The 15412-nt window shown below is 38.2% G+C and overlaps 1 protein-coding gene across 3 annotated transcripts in view; it reads left to right on the top strand.

Moving 5' to 3' along the window:
- Chs2 (Chitin synthase 2) overlaps positions 1-15412 on the top strand; it is a 261613-nt gene that overhangs the window by 166965 nt on the left and 79236 nt on the right. For all 3 annotated transcript variants that reach the window (XM_017625143.1, XM_017625159.1, XM_017625154.1), the window contains 3 exons: positions 4521-4668; positions 4735-4883; positions 4951-5484. In XM_017625143.1, the coding sequence (XP_017480632.1) occupies positions 4521-4668; positions 4735-4883; positions 4951-5484 (831 nt within the window). The remainder of the gene's footprint in view (positions 1-4520; positions 4669-4734; positions 4884-4950; positions 5485-15412) is intronic.

Below are 15412 nucleotides of genomic sequence, written 5' to 3'. Positions count from 1 at the left end.
GAGAGTATAAGTATACCACGCTGCTACGGAGCTACATTTGCTAAGGGACCCGTCNAGATCTGGAGAGTATAAGTATACCACGCTGCTACGGAGCTACATTTGCTACGGGACCCGTCGAACTACACGTGTTTGCGGACGCGAGCGAGTCAGCATACGCAACTGTTGCATACTGGAGACTTGTAGACGATCACGGCAATATCCGACTGGGTTTCATCGCTGGTAAAACTAAGTGTGCTCCAATTAAGCTGGTATCTGTTCCTCGTCTCGAATTGCAATCAGCAGTGCTCGCTACGCGCCTCAAAAATAGTATTATTGCAAGTCACGACAAGATCCCAAGTAGGGTTACGATGTGGTCTGACTCAAAAACAGTATTGTCTTGGTTAAAATCGGACCATCGGCGTTACAAGCCCTACGTAGCGCATCGGGTAAACGAAATTTTGGATGGCAGTGAAATTAATGAATGGCGATGGGTACCCAGCGCACTTAACCCAGCTGACTTCGGAACGCGTCCCAGAGATGGAAAGCGCGTGTCATTCTGGATCACAGGTCCGAGCTTTTTACAGCAAAACGAGAACAACTGGCCGCCAAATGCATCTTGTGAACCTACAGACGTTGAGCTGCGCAACAAATTCACGATATTAATAATTAATACTAATACTTCATTTTTTAAGAGATTTTCGTCCTTCAACCGACTGAGAAGAGTAGTTAGCTGGATGTTGCGATTTCGGGAAAACTGTCTCAAGACAAAAGCGACACGCGTTTATGACGACTTGAAGGTGTTCGAGTTGCAAAAAGCCGAAACAGTAGTCTTACGATCAACGCAGATGGAAGAGTTTGCGGATGAATACCATGCCCTGCGCATAGGCAAGCGGATAGAGAAGGGTAGCGCGTTGTGGAAGCTCAGTCCCGTTATGGATGCGGAGGGCGTCATAAGACTGGGTGGTCGAATAGACGCGGCCACCGCGATTTCATCATGTACGAGACGCCCGATAATCCTAGCTAAGCGATGCTACGTAACGGAGTTGCTGATAGATCATTACCATCGCTCCTGGAAACACCAAAACGAATCCACAATAATTGCCGAAATACGACGCAAGTACTGGATCCCTAATATAAGGGTCGAAGTGCGTCGCGCCACTAAAAGATGCCAGTTTTGCGTCAATGCAAGAGGCGTTCCAGATCAACCAGAAATGGGCCAATTGCCAGTAGACCGGCTGACACCATTCGTTAGGCCTTTCACATACACCGGCTTAGACTACATGGGACCGTTCAACGTTGTCATCGGTAGGCGAAACGAGAAGCGCTGGATCGCCCTCTTTACTTGCCTAACAACGAGAGCGATACATTTGGAAATGGCGAAGGACCTCTCCACCGACACCTGCCTGTTATGTATCAGGAACTTCATGTGTAGGCGTGGAACTCCTGTGCGTATCCGTTCGGACAACGGTACGAACCTCGTTGGTGCTGACAGGGAGCTTAAACGACAGCTTATGGAGTTTAATAATGGCAAAATAGCAAATGCGCTTGCGAATAAAAACATTGACTGGGTTTTCAATTGCCCGTTGAACCCGCACGCTGGAGGATGCTGGGAACGTTTAGTACGCTGCGTCAAAAGAGCTATGGGTCATGCAGTACATAACGAAAGTATTCAAGAACACGTCCTATACAGTCTCATGTGTGAGGCGGAGAACATCGTTAATTCCCGACCGTTGACACACATCCCACTAGACGCACCCACTGATGAACCGCTAACTCCCAATCATTTTCTTTTAGGTACCCCAAACGCTGAGCAAACGCCACATCCGAATGAAGAGAAGTTCCAAGCCACTCGCAAACAATGGCGTAAGGCCCAACAGATGCAATACCGATTCTGGAAGAGATGGGTAGATGAATACCTTCCTGACCTGACCAGGAGGACGAAATGGTACCAGCCAGTGAAGCCTTTGGCCGTAGGCGACGTAGTCCTCATATGCGATAGCGGTGTTCATCGAACGAAGTGGCTTATGGGGCGAATAATGGAAGTATTTCCGGGCAAAGATGAACAAGTCAGAGCTGCACGGGTCCAGACTCAGGTGGGCATCTTTAAGCGACCAGCCTGTATGTTAGCAAAACTCGAAGTTGGTGAATCTAGCTAGATTCACGGAGGCGGGGATGTTGATGCGGCTGTAGCAGTGTGTTTGTACCCTTAGGTTGATGCGGCTGTAACAGTGTGTTTGTACCTTTATGTCATTGTATTTTATCGAAAATGTTGTAATCCCATCACTAACCATAATCAAAACCAAAAGAACGTAGAAAGGTTCTAGAAGGAAATTGATTGTGGTCCTGGTGATGGGAGCTTAGGAGCGCACAAAAGCGTAAGTTGATTTATTTATGATTTAAAAAACTATTATATCCTTATTGTACAAATTGAACAGGAAATAAAGCACAATTCATGTCAGCATACATGAGCTTTATTTTATACTCCTCGGACCAGGACGCAATCAACACATGCTAACATTGACTATCATTTTAAACTATGTCCAATGAACTCAATAAATATCCCAATAATATCTCCCGATGATGTAGTAGTTTATCTGAAATCCTTAAAGCAGTCATTCAGTTATGGTCCTGAACAGATCCCTACTTGTATTCTTATAAATTGTGCTGATTATCTGATTTAAGTTGTCTCTGTAAGAGGGTGTTTTTCCAACTACATATATGGAAAGAATCGTTCATAACCCCGTTNAGTTATGGTCCTGACCAGATCCCTACTTGTATTCTTATAAATTGTGCTGATTATCTGATTTAACTTGTCTCTGTAAGAGGGTGTTTTTCCAACTACATATATGGAAAGAATCGTTCATAACCCCGTTACATAAAAGCGGTAGCAGATATTCAGTGGAGAACTACCGGGGAATAGCTAAGCTTTCTGCAATTCCTAAATTATTTGAAGCAATTATAACAAATCAGTTGACGCATTCTATCTCTTCTAGCATTTCATATAGTCAACATGGATTTTGCAAGGGCAAATCAACTTCTACAAATTTACTTGAATTAACATCCTATATCTCAAAAGCATTTAGTGAAAGCAAAACTGTTGATGTTATATATACTGACTTCAGTAAACAATTTGACAAACTGTGCCACTCGATGCTCATCTATAAACTTGATCTTCTTGGTCTTTCACCTAATTTTCTACGTTGGATCTCTTCATAACTCTTTGATAGATCACAAAGGGTAATTTTTAAAAATACTATCTCTGACGTCATTGATGTTACTTCAGGAGTCCCTCAAGGTAGCCACCTAGGCCCGATTCTGTTCTTGCTTTTTATAAACGATATTTCTACAGATATACAATGTTCCAAAATTTTAATACATGCAGATGACGTTTGATATATCAGATCCGCTTTTCAGCATTAAGAAATCGATACTGTCCTCTCTCAATAAATGAATCATTAAAATAAAGACATAAAATCGGCTGAGGAATTTAGTTCTATAGCTGAACAGTTTTAGATCTCGACACTTAACAAACTCCTGCCTAACGTGACTCGGCGCAAAAATTTAAAATACTGGTTCCGTACGTCATGCGGACTGCGCCCCTCGTGCGGATGGGCGGGAATGTAGGGTAAAAACCGTTGGGATTATTATTAAAAAAAAAAACAGTTTTTGAAGACATTATTACGGAAATACTGATTTATTTCAAATAATCAGAAAATAAAAGTTGTGACGATGTTTTAAAATTTTGAGAGTAAGCTTAATATTTTCCACTTCTTGGAAGCCTTTCAAATTTTAAGCATACCAGCTAGTAGCAGCAGCTATTTAAAGATTTCTTTCTGTGTCAGGCAGAATTTTAGAAGAAAGACGTACACTATCGCTTGGTGAAACCCTCGACAAAATATTATTTTTAAACAAAAATATGCGCTAATGTCATTATAAAATTACATTGAATGAATATTGGTGTGAAATCTTTGCTATGAAATTTGTTACAAAAAAATAATAGTGCGTTCATGCCAGGCAAGGTGTTTGGACAAGCTTTTGTAACAATGTATGTCAAATGCTATTCATAAATATAAAGTTTAAATTTGAAAAAAAGGTCCGTGAAGAAGCGTGTGTGATTAAAAAGCTAGGCGTCGTGAGCGTGCGTGAACGTGATTGATCAAAATATAGCAGAATGTGAGTATGTGTGATTTACAAAACGTGAGCGTGCGTGAACGTGAGCCAAAATCACTCACGTGCCCATCTCTATTCAAAACTAGCCACTCAACCAATAAATTAGTTTTTGAGTGTTTATTAAACAAAGGATTTTGAAGAAATTCCCAACTTAAGAACTTTAGTTTTTATGAAGTTTTGTAACCACTCCGTAAAAATACACCAATTTTAGAAAGGCCCTATTCTATATAAGGGTAACGATTGTAAATATGTTTATTCATTTATGTTATTGTAGAATGGGCATACTTTTATTAAAGATACCGACTATTTATCTTAGTATCTCATATAATAAATAATAAAAATAAAATAATTTTATTTTATTAAAATTTCAGCTTTTGCTAGCTTTTGTAATAAGCTCTATGTATTGTCTGGTAATGATGGCCGTTTTGATTGGCATAATCATACAAATGATAGATGATGGGCCATTAGCTCCAGCATCGCTTTTCTTTCTCCTGGTTTTCATACAAATTTTTATTGCAGGTAATTGCTGGTTGAAGGAGATACAATAACATTGATTGTACGAGTGTTTTGTTTCTATCGTTTTAGGCGTGGTTCATCCACAAGAGGTCAGCGCGTTAATCTGTGGCTTTATCTACTACATCACCATCCCCTCTATGTACATGTTACTTCTTATTTATTCTGTTTTTAATATGAATGATGTTTCGTGGGGTACAAGGGAAGTCGCTGTAAAAAGGGTAAGGATGTTCGTAACGGGTATTTAAAGTTGTAAATAAGTAAAGAGAAGTGTTATATTTTTAAAAGGATGAAGATATAGAAACAGCGTCAGGTGATATTGAAGCCGGAAGTCGAGAGTATTTACCCGGCTGGATAAACGACCCGTTATTGGTTGACTCTGAGTTGGGCGAGATATCTCTTAAAGAAAAACGTTTTTGGAAGGAATTGATTAAACATTACTTGCGGCCAATGTTTCACACAATAGAAAAGAAAGCCGAAATTGCTGAGAGCCTTCGAGAATTACGCAACATGTTCGCCTTTGCGTTTATAATGATTAACTCCATTTTCGTTTTGATTGTCTTTTTACTCCAACTGAAAAAGGATTATCTACACCTGGAGTGGCCAATTGATCCAGTTGACTACATAACGTACGATGATACCAATTCCCAAATTTACGTTTATAGACGTCATAAAGAATTGGACCCCATCGGTTTATGTTTTGTTTTGTTTTTTGGCTTGATATTGATTATACAGTTTATTGCAATGTTTTTCCACCGTTTTGCAACAATATCGCAATTATTAGCCACAACTCAATTGGATTGGTTTCGAACGCCTAATACAGTAAGTTGGAGACATGCATTAAGTGTAAATATTTACAGAAAATTTGTTTTGTATGTATCGACTCCTTTGCGGGAAATCATCGTATGTGCAATTTTAAAAGTGACATATTTTTCGAAATTGACTTTCTGTTACAAATTTATTCTAAACCACACGCCTCATCACCTGGTCAAATATTGTAGCTTAAATCTCTATAGTTGCGCCAAAAATTTAGTGTATATTTTATCACATGTGCCACAAAGTATTTTGTTCGTAGTAAAAAAATAAACCAAAAAAAACAATGTAAAAAAAATATTTTTTAAAAACAAGCTTTTATTTAACCTGTACAATCAAAGGAATAAAATGAAGTAGTGTAACAAAAGATTTTTTAGCACGAAAATTTTGTCAAAACTGCACTTTACCGGCATTTAAATATCTGCATACATACATACATACCTAACCAATTATGCGTGTACGCTGAATTCGCCGACAAGCTTTTTTAAAAACGAAGTAAATTAGTACAAATTGTTAGCAATTTTCATTAGAGTTTGAATAACTCCTTTCACTTAATGGCTTTTAGTAACTTTAACGAGACCTTGACTTATTTTATTTTATTCATTTTAGTGCAGTTTTGACAAAATTTTCGTGCTAAAAAATCTTTTGTTACACTACTTCATTTTATTCCTTTGATTGTACAGGTTAAATAAAAGCTTGTTTTTAAAAAATATTTTTTTTACATTATTTTATTTTATAATTTTTAGTCCATTTATAAAAGCGTTGTATATTAAAAAGTGTTATTTTATTTTATTTAAAAAATTTTGCAATAGATATTAAAATAATTCAACTTGCAATGAAAGCGAACAGAAGACTTGGCAAGCAAAATGTTGTTTGTTTACGTTTTGTATATACATACATATGTACATATAACAGCAGTTAAGTTTATTTAAAGAAATGGCGTGTCGTCCATTTCCGCTGTAGCATGGCATATATTTAGGCGCAATATTTAACTGCTTCTGGCGGGGCGACATCTGGAGTATTCTACTTCCTAGAACGAGGTTCATATCTAGACTAGGTTGATATTTAGAATTTGCCACAAATAGTTTTGCTACACTATCGCCGGCAGTTTTAACAATTTTATAGTGGTTTTACGTTCTTTGGCAAATTACGCTCTGTTAGCCATAAATCTTACTATTTTTTGACCGCCTTTGAATCAAGACCCCTGGACCATATGGGAAATTCATTTATATATTAAATTGCATTGTCATCGTGATTGGAACTATGCTGAAAATTTCAAGTCTCTAACTTGTCGGGAAATCAGTTTAAAATCGATTGGAAATTTCCGCGATTTGCGCGGGATGACCAAGTTAAATAAAAGCTTATAAAAATACAACCATTTTGGAAAGTATGCAGTATAAACGCTCTCCTATAAAATTTGGTTTCAGGCACATACGATAATTTCGCTTAAAGGGGTCGATATAGTAAAATATTATATACATACATATGCACATATTACTTACTGTAATATTCTTATGCTTAGTATTCGCGGCCTCAGTTATAGAACATTTTTTATTTAAATTGCCTTAATGTAGGTCCTTAAAATTCTTACAGTAGGTATCTACCAATTGAATTCTGACCGATTGTTATTCTACATAAAATTTTTCGATTTATAGCGAAACTTTGTATAATTATAATTATTAATTAAAACAAACTCCGGAATTTAAGAGAGTAATGAAAGGAGGTAGCATTCAGTATGCACAAAAGGATGCGGTGGGAATTATGCGTAAATCGGGCAAAAATTAAAACTTTTACTACATTAAAACTGTAACAGCACTTTTTAGCAAAAACGAGATCCAAAAATAGCAGTTTGTACATAGATAGGCGATGCAACCGCCTAAGCGATTTGGCCGGCTCCAACAAAGCACGACGGTCGTTTCTCTGTCAACTGACGCCAATTGGAAATGCCAAGTGAAGATAAGTCCTTCTCCACCTGGTATTTCCAACTCAGAGGAGGCCTTGCTCTTCCTTTGTTACCAGCATCGCGACCCGTGTAGATACGGTTGCCAGACGTACTGATTGGAAAGGACAGTACTGAATTTTCACTCGCTGTACTGAAAATCTTTAATTGTCAATTCAGTACGCGAATGTCCTTATTTTTCGGAAACCTGTGCTGATTTGTTCTGATTTTTAAAACTCTTTTCCACTTCGTTCACATCAGTGGCGGATAGAGAATTGTGGAGAATTGTCAAATACGGTTAAATTAAAAAGACGTTTAACAGGCTTTACCGATGAGTGTACCCTTAAAGTTAAAGTATTTATATGACCTCCAACCGGTATATAAAAATTATATATTTGTTTTTGATTTATGGCCTTATATCAGTTATATTCAACTGTTTTATTAAGTTTGAGGCCGTGTTAAATTAAAATTTTTGTGCAAAAAAACAACGATTTAAATTTTGGTAGAATTTATATCTGCTATTTCGGAAATCACCACATCCCCTCATCAGACTTCCTCACTAGTCTACCCACTGAGCTAAGTTCGCCACGTAAACTGTTGTTGTCTTTTCCACTCTATTCATGTGTTAAGCCAACTAAAATCAAGCGCAGCTACTCGACTGCTATTTACACTTGATCATGTGGTTGTTGTTTTTGTTGGTTTTTGTTAATATGTAATTCTATTTTTGAAAGTTTAACTTTTAGGTGTGGTCCTTAAGTTACTTGTTTTTGTTATTTATGGCCTAATAACAATTATATTCAACAATTTTATTGAGCATATGGCCGTTTTTGATTAACATTATTGTGGATAAAACAATTTCGGCTATTTAATTTTAAAATAGTAATTAACCAGTGTTTCCATTTATGTTTTTGCCATTCCGACAGATTTATAAACAAAAATCGCTAGAATCCCGCTAAATCATTTAAATTCTGAAAACTGTTACAAAAAACGAATTTTTTTTAATAATTTGTCAGTTTAATTTTATTTATAAGGGATCATAGTATAGAGATTAATAATATAGACATTTAATTCAAAACTTACGTTTTTGGAGATTTCATCACACAATTAACAAGCTTCATAAGGAGAATATGTTCAGCCTAACAGATAACTAAACTTCCCAAAAATGGCGAAGATATGTGTCTTTCCATCTGTCTTTTGGTATACCAACTGTATGAATTGATCAAACCTTGATTGCGGTTTCCCACAAAATTGAAATTTTGAAAATTCTGTATATTATTAAACGTGCGATATATGTATGAGAAGATCCGAGTAAGGCGCAATCTTCACCCATCTGTTTAATGGATGAAATCTGTGTTGTATGAAATTTAACGGATTAGTAAATATTTAGCGAGTGTGTTGGCTGAAAAAATCCTGGCCAGGATATTTTTAATTAAATATGTAAAAATTATTATTTTTTAAAGTTTTTTTAGTTGTTTAATAAACATATTATACTCCAATCGAAGGCATAAAACCTATAGAATGTGTTAAACAGATGCGTGAAGATTACCAGTATTTCTTACCTGTTAATACCTACCAACCATATAGGTAGGCCAGGAAAAAAATAGACAACCCAACGTTTAGATTTAGCATGTGCAAGCAAATCGTGTAACTTGCAGATCAAACTGTTTTTGCAATACTTGCACAATGCTTTCTTGGAATCATTCAAATCTTCCACAATCCAGTTGTTTAACTCAGGATGTTTAATCCACTCTTCGCGGAATTTTTGCTTGTCGGTTTTTGGCATTGCAGAAGTGTTTTGATTCTGAATAACTCAGTGAGAGGGGAGGCCAGTATGTTTACATGTATGTATTTATATAAAAAAAAAATATTTATTGGTTCAAAAATGGTGGGTAGGCACTGTGGCCAATGGCAAAGTTCGTTTGCCACCTCCGCATTTTTTTAAGTCATGCAGAGTCCGCAAAATGCTCCGGAAGCAGTGTCCGGAGGATGCATCAGACTAGGCCGAGCATGCTTTGAAGTGCCATCTAATCAAAACTTAAGAAAGTTCAATTACATGGCAGTTGAGACGTGCATGTGCAAAAATTTCATAAATTGTATAATTTTTGCACATGCAGCAGTACATAGCATGTATTTAGGCGCCTGGTGTTAGCAGACGCGCCTAAACATATGTATGATTCACTTATATATGTATGTATGTATTTGCAGAAGATGGTCGCCACCCAACTCAAACCAAGTACAATGGAAAAATATGTTTGGAAATTTTTGATCCAAGTAATATTACAGCGCGAGTAGTGATCTTGTGGATGCAGAACTGGAATTCCAGGAGTGAAAGTGAAATACTTGTTTAGGTGCAATCACAATAGTGCAATAGTAAATGAGGTTATAATTTCTCGAAACTTAAACAAGTGTTTTTGGTGTGATGAGTTGGCAATTTAAACTATCTGCAAAAGGTAAAAGCCGATAAAATGTGCAACTGAATTGAATCTGTGCTTTGCAAATGTGAAAGATTTTGAAATAAGAAATTTTATAGAAAATATGTAGTATGTGTGCCGACGTTTATTTAAGTCAATGATTACACCAACAACCTGTAGTGAGTGTTCTGTTAATAGTGACCGTGCACTTGTTTATTTGAACAAGAAAGGATATTCAGTTATTGCACTGAATCCACAAAATCACTCGCGGTTTTTTTTTGTCTTGCGCGGAATATTGGCTATGAGCAATGTATCAAAGATTGACGTAAATGTTGTATATGCAAAAAAAGGTGCAGAAATGTTAACCACGTACCTTTGAAAATTCTTTTTACGACCAATGTGTGGTTATGTGACCAGTTATGTATGTGAATGCGGAGCGCTATTGCGTATTTGAGAAGCTCCCGCAAGCATGGTTATGGTGCTCCAGCTTTGTTTTTATGGCGTTTTGTGGAAAGTGCTTTAGTTGATGTTGCAAAGTGAGCTCAATTACGTAAATATTTTATATGCACTTCTCAACTGCCATGTAATTGAACTTTCTTATGTTTTGATTAGATGGCACTTCAAAGCATGCTCGGCCTAGTCTGATGCATCCTCCGGACACTGCTTCCGGAGCATTTTGCGGACTCTGCATGACTTACAACCATGCAGAGGTGGCAAACGAACTTTTCCATTGGCCACAGTGCCTACCCACCATTTTTGAACCAATAAATATTTTTTTTTTTATATAAATACATACATGTAAACATACTGGCCTCCCCTCTCACTGAGTTATTCATGCTCCTTCGAGCTATATTTACACCGGAGCGTGATCCCCAATCGCCCCCGTGCAAACATTTGGTCCATTCGGAGCCGTCCGATTTAACACAAAATATTGCCAGCGCCAATTTTGGGACCGTGCGATAATTGGAATACCGAAACAATAGAAATACAGTCCACCGTCTTTTGCAAAGCGAGTTTGCTATAACCAAATTGGGTCTGCCATAACAAGGAATTATACCAGGACACCACGTCTGCGCCACAAATTTAAAAGTTTTTCGTCACCAACCAACACTTTTCTAGCATTCAACTCCTCATATACCGCCACAACTCAACATTAAAACTAACCAGTAGCAAGGTACGTGGTTATATTCAGTGCATTTTACCACAATATAAACATATTTTGTGAAAAAATAACCTTTAATTTTGCGTCAAATCACCAAATATAAATATTCGCGAGTGCATAAGATAGCCTTATAAGCAGTGACTTTGTGAAAGCATCATTTTCGTGATATCGTAGTGAAGTGATTCTCCACATTCGAGTGGCTACAGCTAGTATTGGTTTGAAGTCTACACACACACACACGACAGTGAAAAGTGTTTTATCCATTTTAAAATTAGTTGCAACATCAGTTTTTTGATTTCCGACGTTCTTGCTATCGTCATTAAATTAAACTAAATTTTATATTAGTTTTACAGAAGTAGTCAATTTGCTGCACTAATCTCTTCACGATTCACTTGTCATTGGTTTGTGAACACATAACCTAACTTTTGCGATTTGCATGTTAATTGGCATTTTTAATTCAAAGTAATCACCGAAATTTTTTCACAACTAGCCTTTAATTTACGTTAATCACTTTCACAAAGTCACTTTGTTTGCATCTTTGCACTATTGTTTTTTTGATTTGGTCCCTAGAAATATATATCTATACGTATATATCTGCACAGTTGGGTGGCGAGTTTATATGCATACACGTACATACGTATCAAATTTATATCCATAAACCTTTGCTGAAAAACAAAAAAAAAATAAAGAATTGCAAAAATAACAAATATTTTAGTTGTGGATACATTTTACACTCTTTGGGGTTTTTGGTATTTTGACTCTAGCGGCAAACAATTTCGTTTTTTGAAAATTTCAACAGGTTAGAATAATCTGCTACATATTTGCAAAATTTCAAATCTTCGAAAAGAATTTTAAATTTTTAACGACCTCTTGTCCTTCTGTTGGTTGTAAACCCATCTTCAACCTCACAATGGATTCATTCATGAGCTTAGCGGAAAAAGTGACAGAATTCGAGTCCGACTTTCTTGCTTCGTCAATATCAGAGCAAAATAAGCATGTCCTTGCGATTCAGCAGGAATAACTCAGAGCTCTGTAAGAGAAAACAAAACTAACTTACGATGCCCTCAACACCTCTGAAAAATTTTCACAAGAAGATAAGAGGACATACAGAAAAATAAATAGAGGCGCGTTTGCTAGTTATGTAAATTGCATGTCGTCTTTGGCTGCTCAGGCTGAGAAACTAGCAGAAGNACCTCTGAAGAATTTTCACAAGAAGATAAGAGGACATACAGAAAAATAAATAGAGGCGCGTTTGCTAGTTATGTAAATTGCATGTCGTCTTTGGCTGCTCAGGCTGAGAAACTAGCAGAAGTAGAACGGAATGTAGAACAGAAGCCTATGCGAAAACACAATATTCACCTTCCACCGTGTGATACCGATGTTTTCAAAGGCGATTATCTGTCTTGGCCAACATTTCGAGATATGTTCACGGCCATTTACATCTCGAATCAGGAGCTTACTCCAGTTGAGAAGCTATATTACCTCAACCAAAAAACCAGAGGGGAAGCCAAAGACATTGTGAATAATGCCTTATGACTAATGAAGGTTTCGCCACAGCGTGGAATAATTTGTGTGAGCGGTACGAAAATAAGCGTATCCTCGTTAATACACAATTAAAAATTCTGTTTAATCTTAATTCCGTCAATAAAAAGATTGCAGCGCGATATTAACAATTGCTTGTCATCCCTACAAAGTCATCAAATTGACATTTCAAATTGGGACGCAATTATTGTATATCTTTGCTCTACTAAATTGCCTGACAGTACTTCGGCTCTACGGGAGCAAACCATAGACCACACAGGCGCCTTACCGAAGTGGGAAGATATGGACAAGTTCCTATCTAACAGGTTTCAAACCCTGGAAACTCTGACAGGCTTAAAGGGTACAAAAGTGGTTAAAGCGCCAAAGCCGCAAAACACCAAAAACCCTTCAGAAGCCCATAGCAAAAGACTTGGTGCATTCCAAGCAAGCGTGACCAAGTTCACTTGCACAATGTGCCAAACGAATGAGCACAAACTACGCCGCTGTTCCAAATTTTTGAAGCTTACGCCTGATGAGAGGTTTAGTTTCTTAAAGAGCAAAACAGTTGCCTGAACATACCGTGACAAGGTGCACAAGCCCCTTTAATTGCAGCACGTGCCACTCGCGACATCACTCACTCCTGCACATTTAGGGCCAATTTCACAATGCGTAGTTAACTCAGAATCGGCAGCTAACTAGAGATTTTCAGTACAAAAATCTGTAGTTAACTGCCGATTCTGAATTAACTACGCATTGTGAAATTGGCCCTTAGACAAATGTGCAAAAGGCAACAGCGGCTCGCACGCCGACTGCACCTGTCAATAACACTGCATCATCCTTTCAACAGGCTCAAGCAAAGCGCAGCTTTAATAATAGGAATAATAACAATACAAGCAAAAACGTTAAGTCTTGTTATGCTAACACGAATTCAGGTTTGCTCCTAGGAACAGCTCGCGTAAATATACGTCTCAATGCACAGATTTTACTGCTCGAGCACTTATTGATTCTGGTTCTGAGTGTTCGTTCATAACAGAACGACTCAAACGCAGAATTAAACTGTCAGCTAAGAGGATGCGNGTTCTGAGTGTTCGTTCATAACAGAACGACTCAAACGCAGAATCAACCTGCCAGCTAAGAGGATGCATGCCCAAGTCTCGGGCATTACGAATGCAACCTCTGCGCAGGTCAAAGAGGCATGCAGCATAGAACTTCGATCCCCAGTTGATCCATTGTTCAGCCTGCATGCAACGGTGCTCGTCCTAACAAAACTAACTGGAAATCTACCATCCTGTCATATCAGCGCCATGACTATGCAGGCATTTCCAGGTCTTGTTCTAGCTGATCAACCNTCTACCATCCTGTCATATCAGCGCTATGACTATGCAGGCATTTCCAGGTCTTGTTCTAGCTGATAAACGGTTCTACGTGAATGAAGAAGTAGACCTCGTACTTGGCGGAGACATTTATCCCCAAATTATTTTATGCGGCTTGAAGAAAAATGTACTCAGTACACTTCTCGCCCAAGAAACAGTGTTCGGTTGGATATTAACCGGATGCACAGATGCACCCAATCCAACCAACAATATAGTTTCGTATCACAGTGAAGTTGCCTTGGATAAACAACTTACTGCATTCTGGGAAATAGAAGACATACCGNAGTGTTCGGTTGGATATTAACCGGATGCACAGATGCACCCAATCCAACCAACAATATAGTTTCGTATCACAGCGAAGTTGCCTTGAACAAACAACTTACTGCATTCTGGGAACTCGAAGACATACCAAAAAACAAAAGCTTGAACGAAGACGACCAATACTGTGATGAACTTTATCGGAAGACAACTCGTAGACGAGAAGACGGAAAATACGTAGTCTCGCTACCATTTAGGCAGGAATTTCCCGCAAACATCTGCCTAGGCCCGTCTCTTAAAAAAGCATGCTCTCAGTTCTTACGGAATGAGACACGGCTTGCAAAGGATACCGTCCTACAAAAAGAGTATAATAGGGTACTAGCTGAATATGAATCACTAGGACATATGTCCAGAATAAATGATAGTATTTCAGCAGACTCTTCCGATAACTACTTTCTACCTCACCACGCTGTTATAAAGGCAGAAAGTACCTCCACCAAAGTTCGAGTCGTCTTTAATGCCTCAAGTCCAACGGCTAATGGCACAAGTCTGAACGATGTACTTCTCCCAGGTCCAGTTCTCCAAGCAGATCTTCCGATCCTTATACTCCGCTGGAGGTTATACAGATACGTTTTTAATAGTGACATCGAGAAGATGTATCGGCAAGTTTGGGTGGATAGCAACCATACCAAATATCAGCGGATAGTTTTCCGTACAAACCCGAACGAACCTGTAAGTCTATACGAATTAAAGACTGTCACTTTCGGGATTAATTGTGCTCCTTACCTCGCGATAAGGACACTTCTACAACTGGCTGACGATGTAGAAAGCTCTTCCCCAATAGCATCTAACATACTACGGAAATGCATGTATGTGGATGACGTGCTAGCTGGAGGACATAGCATCGATTCTACCGTAAAAGCAAGAGATGAAATCTCTGAAGTACTACGGTCAGCCGGTTTTCCGCTAAGGAAATGGACCTCAAACTGTGCGGAAATTCTAAAGGACATCCCAAAAACGGACTTACTCAGTGAAGACTTTTTGGCATTCGAAGACACCAGCACGGTTAAGGCTCTTGACATAAGATGGAATGCCCATACGGATCTTTTCTATTTCATGGCAAGACCATTGGAGGACCGCGATACACTTACAAAAAGGGCGATACTATCAGCTATCGCCAAGCTATTTGATCCGCTAGGATGGCTTGCTCCAATAGTCGTTGTAGCCAAAATAATTATGCAGAGTATTTGGCTAAAAGTCACAGACTGGGATG

The sequence above is a fragment of the Rhagoletis zephyria genome, unplaced genomic scaffold (assembly GCF_001687245.7).
Source record: "Rhagoletis zephyria isolate East Lansing unplaced genomic scaffold, Rhagoletis_zephyria_1.1 Rzeph_scaffold_00060, whole genome shotgun sequence".
NCBI classification, from domain to species: Eukaryota; Metazoa; Arthropoda; class Insecta; order Diptera; family Tephritidae; genus Rhagoletis; species Rhagoletis zephyria.
The sequence above is the reverse complement of the archived record's forward strand: the minus strand, read 5'-3'. Positions and strand labels throughout refer to the sequence as shown.